This window comes from Gallus gallus, chromosome 1 (genome assembly GCF_016699485.2).
Source record: "Gallus gallus isolate bGalGal1 chromosome 1, bGalGal1.mat.broiler.GRCg7b, whole genome shotgun sequence".
In the NCBI taxonomy this organism is placed as follows: Eukaryota; Metazoa; Chordata; class Aves; order Galliformes; family Phasianidae; genus Gallus; species Gallus gallus.
Window position 1 is genome coordinate 2,270,311 of NC_052532.1, and position 22,440 is coordinate 2,292,750.

The 22,440-nt window shown below is 42.5% G+C and overlaps 1 protein-coding gene across 1 annotated transcript in view; it reads right to left on the reverse strand.

The window, feature by feature from the left end:
• EXOC4 (exocyst complex component 4) overlaps positions 1 to 22,440 on the reverse strand; it is a gene marked incomplete at its 5' end in the record, with an annotated part of 409,823 nt that overhangs the window by 310,690 nt on the left and 76,693 nt on the right. Inside the window, 2 exon segments of the mRNA NM_001199320.3 lie at positions 11,050 to 11,138; positions 15,693 to 15,838. Coding sequence (NP_001186249.2) covers positions 11,050 to 11,138; positions 15,693 to 15,838 — 235 coding nt within the window.

Consider the following 22,440-nt stretch of genomic DNA (forward strand, 5'->3'; position numbering starts at 1 on the left):
GTAAACAGCCATTCCCCCTCCTGTTTATACGTGCTCCCTTCAGGTATTGGAAGGGCACAATGAGGTCTCCCTGGAGCCTTCTCTTCTCCAAGCTATATAAGCTTAAAAAAAACACGAACACCTCAGAGCATCTTGGAACATCACTCTATTCAACATGCCAGACTAAAAAATACATACACATAAGTACACACATGCACAAAATGCCATCAGAAAAATTTCAAAGTTAGCGCTCCAGAAAGTACCCCTGGATAATGCACATATCTCTTCCAAAAGTATATGTCATTTTGAAGGATATTTATAGCAGCTTTGGTCATTAAAAGTCTCAGAAGAGCAGGATTACTGGCTCTCATTGACCAAACTGAATTCCAAGCCAGCTAATTGTATTCAGCTGATCCACCTTCCCACTGGACAACGTATTGTTCATTTTATAGCCTAGCTCTACACACAGTGGTGTTGCACAGGACCTAGCAACTGCCAAATTCTGATTCATATGAAAGTATGTTATTATCATCAACCATAACTGAATCATAGAATCATTACGGTTGCAAAAGACCATTAAGACCATTCAGTCAAACCAACAAGCCATGCCCACCAAACCATGTCTCTAAAGTCCAACATCTAACAGAAGACTGGAAGGAATCTAAGCCTGGGGGACCAAGGGTGCACTGTAATACCCTGGTAACAAACAAAAACTTCAACGCAACCCTCCTTCAGCTTAAAACCATTTCCCCTTGTCCTGTCGTTATCAACCCTTCCAAAGAGTTGACTCCTCTCCTGTTTGTAGGCTTCCTTTAGGTCCTGGAAGGCTGCAATGAGGTTACCCCACAGCCTTCTCTTCTCCAGGCTGAACAAGCCCAGCTCCGTCAGCCTGTGTTCATAGGGGAGGTGCTCCAGGTGCTCTAAAATCATCTTAGTGGCCCTCCTCTGCATCCTCTCCAACAGCTCCCAAAGGAAGCTTTCCCAAGGAAATGACACTTCGGTAAATAACGTCCAATGGAAAGCCAGAGCTCAAAACTAGGATTTTGGTTTCAGAGAGTTAAAATTTTAGAAGAGAAAATGGTAGTACCAACCACTTAAACTATGGAAACCTTTTCATCCTTTCAGGTTGTTGCAGTCTGCCTCCACCAAAGCAGCAATGACTGTTGTTCAAAGTGGAGCAGATGATCAGAAACCAGACCTCCTCAGACCAAACTGAGAGAACACTGATCCTAAACAGCAAGATAGAACCATTTAAAACATATGGTTTACTACTGAACTCTACACAAAGGCACATATTCCAGGAGAGTATGAAGCTCTCATATGGAGAGAAAAGAAGAAAGTATTACTTCAGATCACAGTAAGAAGAATGCCTGTTGAACTGTATCATGGTTATTTTATTGCTAGCTGTAGTGATGAAATGTTTCCATCGTCCTTCTGAGAAGCAAAGCGTGATTTCTCTGTTTCAGACTGGGACACATCTCACCCACTGATGCAGCATGGCCTGCCCCATGGCACGGAGCAGCTCTGGATGATGATAGAGAAGGAGAACAGACACCAATTCAGACAAAGTCACACTATTGAGTTGTGCCTCTCCTGTTACTCCCCCCTGTGTTCACTCCTAAATTCAGACTGACAGTCGCTTTGTTGAAGTTGTATTCAATTAGAAATTAAATATATGAAAACGTGTGCCCCCAAACTCTTTAGTCATCCAAAACTCAAAGCTGAAAAGAAGCTGTAAATAAGTACCTTGAAAATCAGTGATTGCATTCCAAACAAAGGATGCTGTTACAGAGTTAGTGCCAGAAAACCTGAAAGGTTTTCTGGTCTGAATTGGTACAATAAACCACAAAGCATATCTGGCCAGAGCATCCTCCCAGCAATACTGAAGCAGTCATCTGCGGGCATATTACTTCATTTTAAACAGTGAGTACTTTTTTCTATGTCCTTCCTTTATGAGAAAAGGTTGAGGGAACTGGGCTTGTTTAGCTTGGAGAAGGGAAGGCTCCGGGGGGGCAATCATTGTGGCCTCCCAGTACTTGAAGGGAACGTATAAACAGGAAGGGGAATGGCTGTTTATGAGGGTGGATAGTGATAGGAGGAGGGGGAATGGTTTTAAACTAAGACAGGGGAGGTTTAGGTAAGATATTAGGAGAAAGTTTTTCACACAGAGGGTGGTGACACACTGGAACAGGTTGCCCAAGGAGGTTGTGGATGCCCTGTTGCTGGAGGCATTCAAGACCAGGCTGGATGTGGCTCTGGGCAGCCTGGTCTGGTGGTTGGCGACCCTGCATATAGCAGGGGGTTGAAACTGAATGATCATTGTGGTCCTTTTCAACCCAAGCCATTCTATGATCATTCTATGATTCTAATATCAAGAGGGAACAGAAGTTTAGCACCAGCTAATTGATGTAGAGAGAATGGAAAAATCAAAGCTCATTAAGGAATTCATAATTGATTCCATCACTTTTGATTTCCAGCCTTTATCTGACAAGCTCCTCAACTGACACTACACCTTGATGCCCTGTTTTTTTTGGTTTTCATATTAAGAAAAGACAATGTGGTATCTGGTAAGCTGCAAAGTAGAGTTACGAGAGATCCTTTGGCTCTCAAGTGACAGAAGCCAAAGACTAAAGCAAAAAGGGCTTCAAGCCAAGAATGAGGATTTATTGGGGTGTCCCTAAATGGAGAGCAATAGCAAAATTCTGAAGACTGCCAGAGCTGGACATGGAGGTGCGCTGCCCAGGGAGGGAAATCAGGGAGCAAATCAGCGAGCAAAGCACATCAGGGAGCAAAGGACAACTGGGGTGCACTGCCAGACTTGTGCAAGGCCTCAGACTTGGTGGGCATGGTGGTGATGTGTTGATGCTTGGACTAGGTGATCTCAGTAGTCTCTTCCAACCTTAATGATTCTATGATCCTAAGGTGTGATCTGTGAGCATAAACTGATGGTGCAAGCTAGGACTGGGCATCCTTAAAAAACCTGACTGCTGCAGAAAGGGATGCAACAGCTATGGGCACTGCTAGGTAAGATGCAGAACCAAGAACGTGGCTAACATGGCTTCTAGCAACAGCCAACTTCATAATATTTGCTTTCACAAACACTTTCACTCAAAAAAAAAATACAACAAGTAATGTGAATCATAGCCATTGAATTTTATGGTCATACTAAAAGCAGAAGTAGGAGCATAGGCAGCTTTTAAGTTTAGTTTGAAGTTGAAGAAGGGAAGATTTAGGCTGGATGTCAAGGGAAGCTCTTCACAAAGAGAGCTGTGAGGTGCTGGAACAGCTGCCCAGAGAGGCTGTGGATGCCCCGTCCCTGGAGGTGTCCAAGGCCAGGCTGGATGGGGCCCTGGGCAGCCTGATCTGGTATTAAATGTGAAGGTTGGTGACCCTGCCTATGTTGCAGGGTTGGAGCTTCATGATCCTTGAGGTCCCTCCCAACCCAAGTGATTCTATCATTCTATGACAAGCCTTCAGATACCTGCAGTGGATCAAAAAATAGCTTAAAAATGCACAAGCCACACACTCAGAAGAGCAAGCAGCTCGTCTATTAAAATGAACACACATTGCCTCCTTTCCCAGGATGCAAATATTGTGAATATTTAGAAACCACCACAGAACTCTCAAAACACATCAGTTAGGGATGCAGTCTAACCCCAAGGAAGCAACGGAAACCTGTTGCTGTCACCGAAATGCAAAGTGAGCACACTGCTAACACCGGGACGAGGACAGCCCTCGACACAGCAAGGAGGACACCACCAGCACAGCAAAGGGTTTCTCCTGCTTCCGTTTTTTGGAATCTTCTCCTCCCACTCTTTGCCTCCCTCTGAATTCAGTGCAGCTTTAACAACAATCTCAGAGGCAAAATCAAGAAACAAATTATTTTCTTACACATAATCTCCCTTCTGCTGTCAAGTGCCTGACCCCAGTTTGATAATCTCATTTCCTGAGAATCAAAATGCTGGAAATTTAAGCTTCCTAGAGTGTTAATTGCGGCCCTGCTCCATTGCTAATCAAAAAATTGGATGTTTTGCATGAAAATGCTGCTCTAATTAATTCTCAGTCATAAAGCACCCCGGTTTTAATAACCCCTTCTTGATTGGATAGCCTTTGAAGAGACAGTGCAGCTAATCCGCTAAACCAGAAAAAACACACGCAGAGGAAATAATAAGTGGGCTTACAAGGTCTGAACGAGATGATTGCATTAATACTGTCAAACCACAAAAAAGCGATTCTCTCCCCTCTCCTCCCCCCCACCCCAGCTCAAAGGGAACTGTGATCCTCCGCAGCATGGGGAGACCAAAGCAGCTGCATAGCAGGAAGAGCCTGACATCAAACCACCTCCCCCTCCCTCCCATCGCCAACTTTGGGTTCTTCAATGGGTTATCCCTCTATTTTTTTTTTCTTCCTAAAGGGGATTTTTTAACTAGGACTGTCCACTTGTCACAACATCTCCTTTAAGCAGACAAGAGTGATATCGCTTCCCCCCTCCTCATTGCCTCCGACTGACAACGTATTATCATACACATCTCTGAAAGGTGCTGAACTGAATTTTCATTATCCAAAGTGTCAAGAGTCATTTTTGTCAGCGGCACACACAGCTGGCTCCCTCCAGCAGCCCTTTGGTGAATTCAAATGGAACAAGGCACCTACAAATAACTGCATTTTCCCTGGACCTGGCCTTACACTGTGCCCTTGTCATACCAGATAGCATTTGGCTCCACTGCTATTTCTTGGCGTCAAAGTCTTAATTAGCTGAGTTTCTCTTTGATTTCCTTAATTACTTGAAACCTTCTGCTAAGAAATGTTCAGCCTTAGACCAAGAATACTTAAAAACAGCATAGCAGTGAGTAATCCAGCCCCATTCCCCATCTCCAATTCATAGCACAGGGATGTTCAATGCTTTCCCTTTTCCTCTTGGCCAACAAGAAAAAAAAAAATCTTCAGGGGTTCTACTTACAAGAAATAAGCTTAAAAAAATAAATAAATCAGTACCTACAGTCTCGTTACAAGAGACCTTTGTTTCCCAGCACATTTTGCCATCCTTAGGGCATGACACACCTTCAGCCCTGTAGCCCTCCTACTGATTCACTTGGAGCATGCTTGAGACTTCCAATGTGCAGAAAGCAGGTCATGTTAGTTATGCCTGAACCATTCACACACAGTCCAAACTCCTAGCAGGATCCAACTGAAACTGAACGAAACTTTTAGGAAACAGCAAGAACGGTGTTACATCACAGGGGATCCTAGACAGAAACTGCTACATAGCTTCAAAAGAAACACAGAATTTTTCCTGTTTCAGTTCAGCACACAACTTCTGTCTGTTAGTTGGGGGAATACAACTTGGGGGCATGAATTTCATTCTGTGCTCTATTAAACACTTTCTCTATGAAGTCAACTTCTTCCTGCCTGCCTTGTACAGCCAGCACTGCCCTACCTTCAGAGACAGTGAGAGCACAAATCACAGAATCACTGAATGGCTTGGGCTGGAGGGAACTTAAAGATCCAACCCAGTGTCATTGGCAGGGTTGCCACCCAGCAGATCAGGCTGCACAGGGACCCATACAACCTGGCCTTGAGCACCTCCAGAGAGATGGGGCATCCACAACCACTCTGGACAACCTGTTCCAGTTCCTCACCACCCTCTGAATAAAAAACATCTTCCTAGCATCCAAACTAAATTTTCCCACTCTTAGTTTACAGCCAATCCCCCTTGTCCTGTCGCCATCAGATCATGTAAAAAGTCGGTCCCCATCCTGCTTGTAGGCTCCCTTCAAGTACTGGAATGCCACCATGAGGTCTCCATGGAGCCTTCTCACCACCAACTCCCTCAGCCTTTCTTCATAGGAAAGGAGCTCCAGCTCTCCGAGTATCTTCATGGCCTGCTCTGGACCCGCTCCAACAGCTCGGTGTCTTTCTTGTGACTGGGGCCACAGACCCACGTGCAGTACACCAAATGGGGTCTCATGAGGGCAGAGTGGAGGGGACAGTCACCTCCCTCCCTGCTGCCACATCTCTGTTGATGCAGCTCAGGATACAGTTGGCCTTCCAGGCTGCAAGATCACACTGCTAGCTCATAGTAAGCTTTTCATCTACCAGAACCAAGTCCTTCTCTGCAGGACTGCTTTCAATGAGTCTTTCTCCCCGTCTGTAGAGATACCTGGGACTGTGCTCATCCAAGTGCAACACCCCGCACTTGGCCTTGTAGAGATTATGAAACAGTTCTCATACAGAGTTGTATACCATCCTGGAAAACCACCACACAAAAGTACATGCAGGCAGTGATTTCTCATGGGGCACTGCAAGGGAGCATAGAATCACAGGATATTCCAAGTTGGAGGGGACCCATAAGGATCACAGAGTCCAACTCCTGGCTCATACACATTGCCCTCCAGACCCTTCCCCATCTTTGCCGCCCTCCTTTGGATGTCATAATGTATTCAGACTTCAATCAGTATAATCCAACCGAAGATTGAGTCTGGAATTCAGACTAATTCTACTTCACCACCCCTCCCAGGATGATTCGATTCATCCTTCAGCTTGCACAGCTACACAATCAAAGTAAAATCCTACTTCACAAAGGCCTGGAGAGGCTTAATTAATTTTGAATTGTGCTGAGCTTCTGGGGTGAAAGCAATAAGAAGCCCAAATTTTAAGAGGTGATGAGCAGCTGTGGAGTCCATTAACATCCATGGGAACAACAGCTGCTCAGGAGCACTTCACATTTCATTCTTAAAAACGTCCCAGATGTACAACACAAGCAGAGCTGACCTCGATAGGAATTATCAGGGCTTGCACTCGAAGAGATAACAGAAGCCGGATGCTATTTCCATGCTGATCAGCACCCTCAAAGCTGTTCAGATTTTCACAGGGTATAAAAACATATTTTACCATTTCTGCTGATAAATTCAACTGAAGCCACAGTGAGCATAGCTACATTAATTCCCTATGGCCATGGGACTCTGAAACAATACCTGACGTATCTAGAAAGCATAAAAAGTGCTCCTGCCACAGCTTCAGCCACGGCTTTGCAAAATTTAGACATGTAAATGACTGAAAGACAGATTTCCAGATCCTTATACAGTGGAGCTGTGCTGGTGAAGGCTGCTGGGTCATGTGAAAGCCTTTCAGGTAGGCACAACAGGTGTGTATCATGCTCAGCACAATGAAATTAAAACTAGGGTTGGTGCCTTTAAACATTGTCAGAATACCAATTCAGAAAACCAGACATGCACGGATGTTATCCAGACTACAAGTGCCTTTTCCTCTTAATTTTTTCTTGAAGCCACATATCTCCGATATCAATCACATCCAACTTAATGAGGAAAAAAACAAGGCCCTTGCAGACCACCTCCAGCCCCAGTGATAACCTCCTACCATCTACTGTCCCTCTTGCAGTCCCTGACTCCCCCATCCACATAGAGAAACTATATTTTTCTTCTGTTCCCAAGGATTTGTTGGTAATTGAAGACAGTGGTGGAATGAAATAAGGAGCGCGCACGGGATTCATTCCAACAGTCAGTGACAAGCAACCACCTCTGCAATGAAATACAGCAACATTTTAGCCAAGTTTCCTACAAAAAGAAGAGTTATCTGATCTTTTGTCTGTCCCACCCTCACAACAACTGAGCTGGAGAGCCAATTTCAGCCAAACGTGACAGAGAAATAGATCTTCAAAGTAGTAAATTCTTAGAGGTTATGTGGAAACAGACAGCCCTGCAGCTGTCAGAGGGATAAATGTGTGCCTCCAAAGAAACAAGAGCTTCAGTGAGTACTCATTAGCCCTCCATGCTGTTGGACCTACCAGCACAATTGCTTCCATGGCACGGGGATGCTTGCCTGACGCATACTGTGCTGGATCCAGCCATGGCATAGGCTGCTTTTTGCTCAGAGGGCAGTTTGGGGACACAAGCGTGTGCTGGGAGCAAAGAAGTGAGGGGGATGAATTGGGTGGTCAGACATGGTGAGAGGTGTGGCTAACAAAGGAGAACTATTAAGGGAGAAAAGAACACATCTGCAATGAACTGGGCTGCAGCCATTCAGCTGCTCCTGCAATAAATTTATTTGCTTTTTGAATATACCCCTATTCTTTAAGACTGCCCATAAACAAGGGGGAATGGTTTTAAACTAAGACAGGGGAGGTTTAGGTTAGATCTTAGGAGGAATTTTTTCATCCAAAGGGTGGTGACGCACTGGAACAGGTTGCCCAAGAAGGTTGTGGATGCCCCATCCCTGGAGGCATTCAAGGCCAGGCTGGATGTGGCTCTGGGCAGCCTGGTCTGGTGGTTGGCGACCATGCCCATAGAGGGGGGTTGAAACTGGACGATCATTGTGGTCCTTTTCAACCCAGGCTATCCTATGATTCTATGATAAAAAGAACATCATATTTGACAATGGGCAGAAGGACTCAAAGAAGGAAAATGTAAATTGCCCTGCTAGCACATGGCTAAGATGTACCCTTGCAAAAAATAACAAGGAAAAAAAAAAAAAGAGAAGCTTTATAATGATCATTTTTTGTCTGTAATTTTTTTTAATGACATTGTACTTCTGCCAGCATCCCAGGGCAGCACATCTGCGTCAGTCTATAAGGAGATATTGCAGTTATGTACTTGCTTCTGTTTTCTTCTCTTAATGACAGCTGTCAAATGACTTATGTGTCCAACTTAAAGGGAAAAATACATGGCCTAAGTCATCCTCCTCCCATTCCAGGGGAGTAAGGTGCCAGAACTATTCCTTCCATCCCTGAACCACTTCCCGCAGTTCCCTTTCTCCCACTGAGGAATAATGTCTGCCTTACGCACTGCATTATTTCACTCCAAATGGAAGAGGTTAATGACAAAGCATTGCTCAGATCTTGGCACATTTTAAGGCTATTTAAATTAAATTCTTACTTCAAAAAGTTGGCACGAGCCAAACTTTTATAAGCTTTTTTTTTTTTTTTTTTTTAATTTAATGCATATGTTTTTTTGAAGATCTTTTCAGGAAAAAGATGTCCTAACAAGCCACCCTCCTCCTGCTGCCACTGATACATCATCCCTGTGGATAAGGCTGTCAGGAAGAGAAACTGCATAGCATTCACAGAATAGAGTGTGTCACACGCCTGCCTTCCAGTAACCTGACTGAACAATTAAATTGTATTCCTCTTTAAAAGGGATAAAAATCAAAATGCAGATCTTGCTGAGGTCTGGGATTCAGGAAGATTAATGAGCTACCTAAAAGGGAACAGCAGCTTATAATAGAAAGAGAAGATAGTACATTTTTAACATAAAGTTCAAAGGGAAACTTTTCTTGATGGTTAAACAGCAAAGATTTCTTAGCAAAGTCATCTCATCCATTGTCCCTATTGACTCCCTACATTGACTTTTTGTCACCTATTGCATCACGTTCCAGCTCTTCCAATTCATCCATAAAGGCAATACCATCTTGTCCCTATCCATGCTAATTTCTCTATTTTGTCCTTTCCTCTTTTGTAAACTCATAAGCTTTGTTCTTCCCAACCCCACACTAGCTCCAAGGCTGGAAGTCTGCATACATCTCTTTCACACACTCTTCTCTTGAAAACGCTCACAATATTCAGCTCATGGCAAATGCTGCTTCAAGATTTGTCTTCTATCAATGAAGAGTTACCCTCTTAAGAAATATGGCTATGCCCTACAGCAGTAACAAGTTCTAAACCCAAAGGAACTGTTTAAAAACACATCCTCAGCTTGGTGCTTAACAGTAATGGTAACTGCACCATCAGAAGACCCAGCATCTGTGCCATACAATAGCTCACACTTAGGACCCTGCTGGACTGGATCACTTCTTTCAGATGACCCCAAGTTCAAGTACAGGTGACAGATTTTGAAGGTGAGAATCTGAGTCTCTGAAGATGGAGAGGTGTAAGATGAACACCTTCCAAGCATGCATAAGAGATGATATCATAATTTGCAAGACAAGTATCTTCACTTTATTTCATTTTTATATGCTGTCAGATTATAGCATCCTGAAGTTGACAGTTGCTGCCCACATCTTTTTATCTCAGATTCTTTCTTCCGGTAAATGGAAAAGTGTCTGAATATTAGCCAGTGTCACTACGTACTTGAGCACGGATATGAAGATCCCTTTTCTATAGGCACCTAAGCAAAACAATTGGTCCACAAAAACACTGTACATCTCTGAGTGCTTCTTAACCCACTCTTTTGGGTTTCTCTTCCTGCTGAGCACAACTAAGTTACCAAAGGAAGAAGGGAACACAAGGGTATCCAATATTTCCACTGTAAAACACAAATCATCCTCAAATAAAAGCCATCTGACAATTACCGTGTGCAATATATTAGGGAGAAATTCTACCCCTGTCCATCGATATAGACCCTTCAGAGACTACAGTATATTCTTTTTTTAATTAGTCCAATAGGAAACCCCAATGGACAATACAGAAAAAAAAATAATACAATATATGGCAGCCTTGAGATATTTTTGAGAGCAACAGCAGGGAAATAAGACCTCACAGTGAATTAAGACAACCAGGAAAAAATACGTGAAATGACACCATGCCCAGAGAACACTTTCCTGTGTATACAGAACATTTGTGACAAGCAATATAAACCAGCACGAGTAGTCCAGTGCCTCACATTCACCATTTTCAAACACTTTAACTCTTCATCTTTAAGTGCTTATAAAAGAAGAATTGGTCACTTCAGTCCATCCAATGGAAATTCATGCTTCAAACGTGAGACGATTGAGTTTAGCTCCCAAAGTAATCCAAGAGAAATATAACATTCAGTGCATGACACAGGGAAATAAATTGCAGATAAAGAAGCAAACGTTAACTCCAAGTACCCAAACGCAATGCTCACAGTGAGACTGTTCATATTTCACCTATTGTTTTATGACAAGAACCTTTAGCTGGAAGTGCAAAGGGCATAAATAGAAGCCCAGGTGCTTTGTAGAGCAAGAATAAACCAAGCTGGAGTAATTTAGACAAGTTCAATGGCAAACTAGAGGGATATTCTTTGACATAGCATGGATGAGATGCTCAGTTTCTACAAAACAGAGTTATCCAAACTTTCACAGTATTTATTTTCATACCTTGAAGTTCTCCACTTCTGCTGTACAGCTCCCTTCTCTGCTCACGCAAATAGGCACTCATGCTAATAGCATGGGAGGAGGACTCAAACCTGTAATTAAAAAAATATATAAATCCAGTCAGCCTTCTTGTAAGCACCGGTCAGCTCTAAACAAAATGCACCTCCCTGCATATCTGAGCAAAATGATCAAGGCAGACAAAACCACTCTTTCCCTATAAAATTTGATCACTGTTGCACCAATTTCTGGCAATTGCTGGAAAATGACACAGAGCTGCCTGCATCGCATGGAGATGGCTCCTCCGATCCAGCAGCTGGAAACACTCAATTATTTCTGTATGGCCCCAAAACACTGGTAAAATCCAAACCAAAAAGTGATAAGTTAGTATAAGTTGTTAACAGACATATATGTAAAGCCACGAATTAATAACTAATACTTCCATTGAAACTAGAAATTAGTTATTATTTATTGTATGGCTCCAGTACTCTGCAAGGATCAACCTGAGAAGAGACACTTTTCAACCAACAGAGCCCCATTAACACAATGTTTGTCACTGAGAGTAAAAATGACACTGCAGCATTTCAGGACAGCTCTGGGCTTGCCATGATTTGAGCCCATGTTCCCATGGCCTGATGTCCCATGGCCACAGAACCCAAGGAGCCTGAGGTCAGCACCAGCTCTCTGTATCCAGGTTGGGCAGTTCTGCCACTGTCAGTGGGAACAAAGCATTTTCAAACTGTCAAAGTGAACTCAAGAACTCATGGTGAAGACCTCAAGATGTTGAGGTGCTTCTGCCAAGGAAGAATTAATCAGCCTCAGTACCAAGCAGATGGACACTCAAAAGGTATCATACCCCATAGACGGTGTGAAGCTCACATTTTCAAATGCTCCCAGACGGTGAGCATTTATAAGCACTCCTATATAACAGTTGTAAGGTTATTATTATTAATGAGACTTTTCTACTTTAATTTATACTACAAGTGTCAGTACTACTGCAAATGAACTACTACCAATTAATCAAAATACAACAAACACATAAAACTTTAAATGAGCGATAAACTCTTGGCAACATATGTGTGATGTGCTCCCTTTCTCCCATAGTGGAGTATTAAGCATAACATTGTCACCATGACCCAGAGGTCTTCTCCAGGCACTGAAACCAGAAGCTTCAGGTTAGGGCCAGCTACAGCAATAACCCTCAGCTTCTCAGAGACTTAGCTTTGAGACAACAGTAACTTAGATTACTCCTCAGAACCACTACAGTGGCATGTGCTGACAGATCTCATCCATCACATTCACTTCTTTCCCTCAACCATTCAGTTTCAGTCTCTTATTTTCTCTTTTCTGTTCTTTCCTGGATCCATTCTTCTCCCATGCTCCTATTTCCGCTCGACATCTCTACTCTCGTAATCCCTTCCTATTCTCATGTTGATCCTCCAGTGGCAAAACTTGCACACACTATTCTTTAAAACAAAGAATCACAGAATGGCTTGGATTGGAAGGGATCCCAAGGATCATCAAAATCAAACCCTCTGCCACAGGCAGGGCCACCAACCTCCAGAGTTACACATAATTATAACCTAGCATGAGACTAGTATGTTGGGTATCCAACAACTGCTTCTACAATCCATTCCTTTCCCAAGAATGCACAATCTCGGTCTTGCCAATCTGATCTGCAAGACAGATGGCAACCCAAATACAAGGCTAGTGGGCTATAAGAAAGAAGGGGATAGACTCTTCAGCAGGGTCTGTTGTGACAGGACAAGGGGAAATGGTTTCAAACTATAAAAGGGGAGATTAGACTGCATACATGGAAAAAGTTTTTTACAGTGGAACACACTGCCCAGAAAGCAGGTGGATGTCCCATCCCTGGAGACACTCAAGGTCAGCATGGAGCAGGCTCTGAGCAACTTGACCAAGCTGTAGGTGCCCCTGCTGATTGCAAGGGAGTTGGACTAAATGACTTTTGAATGCCCCTTCCATTCAAATGATTCTGCAATTCTATGATTCCAAAAATGTACTTGGCACCCTTTTGGAAAAGAAGAAAGTCAGGCTAACGATGACTGAAACAATCTGGACTGCCAAAGTACTCTGCACCTGGAGTTCTCTTTTCTCACTCAACATTAAACAACTAAACACATCAAGACTCCCCACCCCAAGAATGGTACCTATTTTCAAAATAAGGAATCATTCAAAGTCTCTTCCAAATGCCAACTACTGATTTCCAGACTGCAAGACCCAATTCAAGAGTCCTCACTCTTTCCACTATTGCTACATCACACACATACACGTAAGCAAACAACTAGCAAAAGTACTCAGTATTTACAAAATTAGCTTCTAACAAGCTATCACAGGGCACAGCACAAACACCTGCATCAAGCTGCAAGGAAAACACAAGGTGGAGCTCTGCCCTAAGAGACTTCTGAAGGGAGGAATTAAACGCAGATATTCTGATGACAAGTGGATGGCTCGTCTGATTTGGACAGAGCTAATGGAAAGGCACAAAAAGAACCTTGCAGCCAATGTGAAAAGCACTGAAGATGAGAGAGGAGACAAGAATAACACTCCATCAAACATGTACATCCCTCAGTGGACTGAGAAATTCCATTTCAACTGAGATTTCCATAGATATAGTGACAGCTGACAGAAGACAGATAACCAAATAAGAGATCCCAATAAGTGCTGCTGTCACCACAGTGCCGGCAATGACTTGGTGACAGGACCACGAGGAGTAAGAGACATTCTGTTCCTATGAGGTTAGTCACCTTCACTTTAAACAATTACACCTACCTTCACTCTCTGCTGACAAACTAATATACAGGCTTAAATTGCCGTAGGTGAAACAGAGCATCCTTATTCCTCAAGCTTAAATGGCCCAAGTACACCCAAGAACAGACACAAAATGAAAAGGTGAACAGCCCTACTTTGCTCCAGTAGAGATCTGTAAGACAGGGTAAATTCAAAGAGCATAATTTCAACCCAAATAACAATGAGAGTGTTAAAAAACAGGTGGAGAGAATTAACCATGGGTTGAGAGGGTGGCAGGAGACACCTCTGACATCCTCCAGGCAACATTTAACCTTCTAATAACGTGAGATTATATAGACAGCTAATCCTATGAGAGGGATGTGCAAAAGACTGGTTTCTAACTGAAGCCTGGAGATACTACGAGAATGCAGCTGCTGTATACCTATGCACAGAAAGCAAAAGAGTTCCAGCAATTTCTGGATAACCAAGATAGATATAAGTTTTAGATGGAAAAACAAAACAAAACAATGGACAATCCGTAAATAGATCACAGAATGAAAAGTTCCCAATTACTACCATTTCCAATCACTCTCAGCCTTTCCCATTACTGCAGTTCCTCTTTAGGAACTTCATGATGGAGCATTAACACTCCATCATGTTAATGACCTACTCCAACTTACAAATGGGATTTTGTATATTGAAAGTCACCCAGGTGCCCATCTCCAGAAAACTAAATGGGGAAACCACAAGCTCTCACTTCCAATTCTTCCTCCTTCATGCAAACATGTCAGTAGATATAATTTTTTTTAATTTATACTTAGACTCTCTCTACGTGGGAGAGCAAAGCCTCATAAGGCTCACTACTGAACTAATGAGCAGTGAAAGACAGCTCACAGCCCTGCAGCAGCTTGTAGTCTAGACTCTACCTACCAGATACACTGTTTCTGCTGCAGTTGAGCATGGGGGAAAGATTACTGCCCCAAGCTACTGGTATTCCCTAACACCACTCCCTTTACTGCCATTCCCTCAGAAGTACCATTAAACTTGCATGCTTCCTTAACAACTGCTTTAGAACAGTATCATTGTGGAAAAAAAAAAAAGTCATTAAAAAGATTATTTTGGCAGTGCAGAGTTCAGGAGCAGCCACACACATGGTTATGCTAGCAGAGCTGCAGCATCAGATCAAAACCATGATGTTTCAGCAGAGCCCCTGCTGTCAAAACAGCACATTTTGATAATTCCTCAAAACCCTCGAGAGGCCAAAGAAAATGACCAGCACAGGATGTCAGTAAATGAGATGAAAATTCAGCAAAGCTCACCTGAAGCTCAGTGTGTTAACAAGGTGGCTTCTCCTCTGCCAACAGTGCTGCTCACCAACAGTTCCTCCTCACTCCTCATCCGTGCACATCAAATTCAGTTCCCTAAATCCTTCCCTTGTCCACCTATCCTTTCATCCTCTTACGGTCTCCCCTCAGTCACTTCTTTCTTTCCACTTTGAACTCTGAATTAAAGGAGCTAGTGATAGGATTAACCACTTAGTCCACCTAGTAATTACACAGTTATCTTAATTCTCTTTGTCCGGTCTCCATTATCACTGCCTTTAACAGGCCTTGAACATACTATGCACAAAGATAGGCAGAATACATTGCAGTATGCTTTGCAGCAGCTTGTGTAAAGGGATCCCAACACTGTGATGAGCACCTGAAAGAGTTGAGCTCTAAAAATAAGCAATGAATCCATAACAGAGACCTTACTGAGACTCCAGCACTGAGTATCAAATCTCCATCTCCAAACTTACACCCTACTTACCCTGTGAAACTGCAATTATCAGCCAGCTTGTGCAATATTCAAGGCAACAGAGGAAGATTACACAGCTTCAACATCATCCCAGCACTTACTTGAACAAAGGGTTTTTAGGCCTTTGTGGCTTCTTCTTTGCAAAGAATGCTGCAAATTCTCTCCCAGAGCTGGCATAGCTGAGCTGAGTGGATGGCTCTGAGGCAGTGCGGGTATTCTTCATATCCAGGTATTCTGTCAAGAGCATCTGCAAACAAAAGAGAGAGAACCACATTGATTGAGATAAAGCAGCATTATAATGCAATGTGAACAGCCAAGATCTTTAAGTACTCTGCAGGACTGGAAAAATAATGAAAAATCTCAAGAATTCTAGTTAACAGAAAACCAGCTTTATTTTCAGAAATGAGATCCTAGTGACCTGTATGCCACTGTTTTGATAAAAGCCCACCTTGCATTACTTGACCAACTGAATCTGCTATGAAACCCTGACCAACCTGAGGTGATCGCCTCTTTTCTCACGTGACAAGTGATAGGACATAAGAAAACTGTGCACCAGGGGAGTTTATTGGGTATCAGGAACAATCTCTTCACATAGAGTGGTCAAGCATGATTCTGTTGATTCTATTTGGGGGAAGTTCTTTACAAAGAGACTGGTGAGGTGCTGAAGCAGGCTGCCCAGAGAGGTTGTGGATGCCCCGTCCATCCCTGGAGGTGTTCAAGGCCAGGTTGGATGGGGCCCTGGGCAACCTGGTCTGCTATTAAACGTGGAGGTTGGTGGCCCTGCATGCAGCATGGTGGGGTTGGAACCTGATGATCCCTGCAGTCCTTTCCAACCCAAATCATTCTATGATTCTATGAAGCACTGCAATGGGCTGCCCAAGGAAGTGGGGGAGTCCCCATCCCTGGAGTTATTTAAGAGACGCGTGGATGTGACACTAAGGGACACAGCTTGCAGTGGGACTGGGTAGGTCAGGTTGATGGTTGGGCTTGATGATCTTGAAGGTCTTTCCAAACTAGATGATTCTGTGAATTCCTCACCCCACCCCAAACTGTTTCCCAGCAGCAGCAGGGAGATGGTGGGTGGGCTGCTGGCTGGCCTTTATAGACTGATTACATACCACAGCTCTTTACAAACATAAAGGTCAGCAATATTGATATGTTCTGTTACAAAAACTCTTTTTATATCTGTAGAAAATTAATAGCTATACTTATGCACATTTGTACATCTTAATATAAAACATGCACGTGTGGGTTTGTGTGGATGTATGGGTCATGTATGCCATTAGGAAAAAAATCTGGAAGCGCTGCAAAAATTGCCCTTTATTTGCTCCCAAATGAACCACACGTCTTTTTTTAGTCACTGAAAATATAAATACCCACAGCTATTAGTTCTGCTAACTTCAGTTTAAAACTGATTTTCTTCTAGCCCAATAGATCCAGTATGGGGGTGTGGGGTCTGTTTGTGAGCAGGGTCCTTTTGTGAAGCCTCTGCCTTAAATCATGGCCTGATATTTGGTGTGGTTTAGGCAACTCCATGGTGCAGAAGCAGAAATAGATTCCAAGTCATTCACTTTTAATGTCTGAGTGTGAACACAGAAAGAAACGCCTTTTAATTAACTTTTGGCACTGCGTGAAGAAATTTGCTATTTGTGTTGAGAAAACTTTACCTACGTGGAGGCTATTAGTAAAGTGTTCCATTTTAATAACTAGCAAGTCAGAGCCCTTCAAAGGGACTTGTTTGTAATGAAAGGAATGCATCAGTGCAGTGCTACATCTATACAAATTGCCTGGTAATAAATATCTAGGCAAATGGTATCATTCCCCTAATTAGAAATAATTCAGGATTGCTTAAAAAAAAAAAAAAAAGAAAAAATACCAATGCAAAGAAAGTTCAACTCCTAAAACATCTCAATTAAAACTTTACTTGAGCACAAGCTTTTAAAAGGTACGCTTATTGTTAGGAGGAAAAATAATCACTGTGCTAATTTTTAACAGTAATTTACCAAATCCGTTTGTACTCGCATATTTGCATTTCATCTCCTCTACTTGAATTAACAACCTTAAAATCACCACAGAAATGTAATTAAACCCTCAAACTTAATCAAGTTAAAAAAAAAAAAGAAGAAAAACATTTCGCAATTTGTTCTCATGTTAGGGATGAAGCTTATTTAGCAACCTGGTCTGGTGGGAGGCGTCCCTGCCTATAGCAGGGGGTTGGAACTTGATGATCTGAAAGGTCCCTTCCAACCCAAACCATTCTATGATTCTATGATAATGGGTTCTCTGACTCTGATGTTGCTTTATAACCATGTCTAGGAGGTATGAAATGTGCAATACAGTACTTAAAAGTTACAACAAGCTAAGAGAAGTTGGAGTGAGGAACATAAAGAATTGCCCATTAGTTAAAAGGGAAACAAAAGATCAGTCATGGTGAGATGCTCGGAACAGTTCTGGTAACACCACACATTAGGAAAAAGAGAAAACTGATTCATTTATGGCATAGCTGGGCAGGCAGAGCAAGACACTGTCAGCCTCTAAAAAGCTAAAGGCTGTAAGAACAGCGAAAATTGCTGGGTTTGGTAACTATTCTCAAAGTTCAGCTTTAAGTTATAAAATCCAACAGTAGCAAAACCGTGCTAGACAGATCAAAGCTCTTTCTGCTCCAGTGCCCCATGTTCAACAGTTACATAAATTCTTCAGAACGAAGTAATTAAGTGTAAGCATGGCTGAGCGGTTACAATGCACAGCCAAGCGGGAGAGAAGTTAAGACAGGAGACATCTACAGCGTGCAGTGCATTTGGCTTATAACTCCAGCACAAAGATTAAAACCCTCATAATTTAAGCAGTCCTATTCATATGTGGGACAGTCTTATAATTTTGCCGGCTCCTTGCCTCAAAAATAGCCTGAAGATTTATTTCTCGTTTCTTTGTACCCTACATGGCCTTCGCCCAACGTCATCAGCTTCACTTTACTCCTTCCACGTGGGCAGTCCAAGTTATCCAAGTTAGTGCTAACAGATGAATTTACTAAGTGTCATGTTCCAATGGCAGCTGTAGCATAGCCGTGTACTTATTAAAAGGCACAGCTAGCTACTTAAAAATCCACATTGAAAAAAAAGACATCTTCCTGTCTATCCAAGTGAACAAGAGCCTTCCTTAACAATGAAATAAGGGATGTCAGCATTTTGTCCCCAAATACCTGGTTAGCAGTTGCTAAGCCATCAATCAAAAACCTTGTTAGGCATTAATCACGTGGACGTACAGCAAGATGTATGAGTGACCGTAAAGCTTGCAACATCCTATTCATCTATAACAAGGACTTTTGACTTTTTGTTCAGTGGTCGAATTCTGTCATCCTTGTACTGTATTTATATCGATGTCAAACAAATAAAGCTATACATAAAGCAAGAGAACAAAGCATTCTTCATCCAGCTGCTCTTTGGAAAAGAAAATTAATATAAATGTTGTATTAAAAAGACAATATTTATGGATTTGGAGGCATAATTAAATTCTCCAATTTCAAAAGGTCACATCAGTACATGTAGCCTGTCTATCATGTCAATCTGGTAACAGCTTGCACTTACATTGTGTCTTTGAACTACAATGGGGGAAGAGTTTGCTCCTACGTCTGATCACTGACTGCACGTGCTATACCTATCCAGATCCATGACTTCAATTTTTGGTTGAGCCTAGTGAGAAGCTGAACAAGTCAATGAACAAAACACAGGCAATAAAACATGGTTGGCCAGAGAGTGACAGAAGAAATGGCCACAAGTTGTGCTAGGGGACATTAGATTAAAGGACATACTTTCTCTCTTAAAGAGTGGTCAGACACTGGAATGGCCTGCCCAGGCAGGTGGTGGAGTCACCATCCCTGGTGGTGTTCAAAGAGGCGTCTGGACGACGAGCTACAAGATATGGTTCAGTAGCTTAGAGAGTAGTAATGGTGATAGGAGGACAGTTGGATTAGATGCTCTTGGAGGTCCTTTCCAACCTTGTGATTCTGTGATTCTATGATTCGTTTGTGCCTCTTCTGAGGGTTTACATAGGAGGCCCCAGCTTGGTATAAGTGCTATTGCATTAATTAAAAGCTGTACATAGGTATTAACTATCCTCACCAACTCTGAATTAAGATGGATGATGTCGGATGAGCAGTTGAAAAATCATGCTTCAGAACTAGATCCCTAAAACATCACTGTTCTCTCACAGGTTGACTCTGGAGCAGCCCTGGCTAGCACAGCAGCAATGGGACCTTCATGAAACAGATATTTTAGGTAACCAAATCCCAAGACATTTACACTAAGAACAACCCTTCTGTATTTTGATAAATTTTGGAAAAAAACATAACACTCAAAGCTCTGTTTCGCTATGTTCCTTGTAGGTAATTCCCATAAGACAGCAATTCAGTATAACACTGATGCATGAAGTCATTGAAGAGTAGCCACCAAATCACAGAACATACCAAGTTGGAGGGGACCCATAAGGATCATAGAGTCCAACTCCTAGCTCAGCTGCCCCTCATATACATTGCCCTCCAGACCCCTTCCCCATCTTTGCAGCCCTCCTTTGGATGCTACAATGTACTCAGACTTCAACCAGAATGATCTAACAGAAGACTGGGACTGGAATTCTGATACACTGAAATAAGCTTTAAACCTGCCTGAAAAGCTTTCTACACTATCAACACACTTTATGCCTTCATGTATTTGGGGGATCTTGAAGATCTAATGAAAACTAACACCATACCGTGAATTTTACAAGGGTAAACTGAATGAGCAGGTAATTACTGGCCTCTCCACCTCATATTGATCAGGGACATAATTAAAGAAGAGATGACAGAAGACTCCATTAAAAAAGAATTAAGGAAGAATAGCAGAATTCATGTCCAGCAAAAACGACTCGCAGAAACCAGACCTTGGCTATCCAGCATTCCTCAGGGATGACTAATTTGGTTTGAAATAAACCCAGACAGATGAAGTTATTTTCACTGAGGACGTGACAGAAAAGCCAAAACAATGGAAGAAAACACAGCATCCACTACAGTAGAAACCAGCAGCTTAGTGAAGCAACCTAATATCTTAGCAAAAATAGGAGGAAGTCACCAACAGTGACTTTAGCAAAGTACCAGAAATCTTAATTTCTCATTTCCTTTTGTCTTCTGTATTCTAAGCAAAATATAACAGTTCCAGAACCTCTTTCATCTGGTTAGAAATCTTCTAACTTACAGACTAAGCTCAGAATGCCTTCATTTTTAAAACAGAAACAATTAGAAGCTCTGCACCTACAGAAAAAGAATGAAAGTCTTGACCTACAGGACTATTGTGTAAAGCAATGACTGTAGAAAATTTGGTAATGAAGATATACAGCAGCAGAGATGTTCCCATTGTGACAATGGAAACTAATTAGCAAATTGGAAGTGGATGTACAGAGCACGGAGCTTTGTCAGAAGTAAAAGTTTACACTCTCTCTCCATATCAGGTCACACATTTGGAAGACCACACAAAACCAAGGCACTCCTACAAAGGAGAACAGGAAAAAATGGGGCAGGGGTGCACAAAAGAAGCCTAGAAGTTATTAAATGGATGCAAGGCTCAACTTGCAGGAACACACCGAGAAATCACAACCTCAGCCTTGTTAGCTTTGCAAAGGGAAGGCTGAGAGGTTACCAGATCAGCCTGCAACATGTAACACGCAGCACAGAACTGATGAGAAAAATCTTCACTAATGAATTTCTTTAACAAAAATTGAAAGGTTGGAAAGTTGAAGCTGGACAGGCTTCCACTAGCAGTTAGGCATACACTTCCAGAGCATAATTAACCACTTACATCAAAGGTTACATTGTAGTCTCTGTCATTGATTTTTTTAATTTTACATTTTTTTTAAGCTCTCCCCCAGTCAAGCTGGACAGCTTTCTAAAGGATGTGCCCTCTTTCAAACAGGAATTAACTCCAGAAAGTACCATGGCTTGTTTTACGCAGAGGTCAGACAAGAGGATCACAGTAGCTCCATTTGGCCTTATAGCCTGGGAATCTTAATAACGGCACTGCAGCACTCAGTGCCAGCTCTCCAGCTTCTCCATGACGGAGCCACTGATGTTCAAAGTGCTGCTCTTACACGGCACCTTTAATTACTATCTCCATTGATACAGGAAATTAAAGCAGCCGCTGCTAATGTTTGTGTTTGTGAGCAGGTTTGCACTGGAGGAAGTTTCTGCCCACGCCTTTCTTTGGGCACAGAACTGCAAACATCGCTTCTGCTTTGAGGAAGCTGTAAAAAAAAATCAAAACAAAATAAATCCCAGAAATAACACTCTCAGCATCGAGACTGTATCTCCTGTTTGCAATTGCCAGCACCACACAACAAAATGAGATCTATTTACAGCTTCTTGCTCTGTCACAGTGGGCACCTGCAGAAACACCGGCATTTCAGCTGTACTGACACACACTGCGCTCCTCCTGCATCACATCAGCCTCTGAGAATGCTTTGGAGTTACATTTTAGTTGGATCTAGCAGGAAGAACAAGAAGCTGAGATTATAAAGTGGAAGACAGATTTCCTAACGGGAATCCAGTGAGGGAAGCTGGTTACAAAGAGAACAGCACTCAAATTATAAGACACCCCCCAGATCATTGTGGAGGCACAGAGATGCCTGGTGACAGCAAACCACAGTGCATGCATTGGCCGAAACATCCCTGAGATGATGATATGGAGCATTACACAACGTCATGGGTAGTAGAAGCAGAACCAGTAGGATGCACTGCTGTGAAGTGAACTTACTGTTGGTTAGAGCTTGATGGCCTTTGAAGTCTCTTTTCCCTAAAAAGGGATTATAAAAAGGAGGAGAATCAAC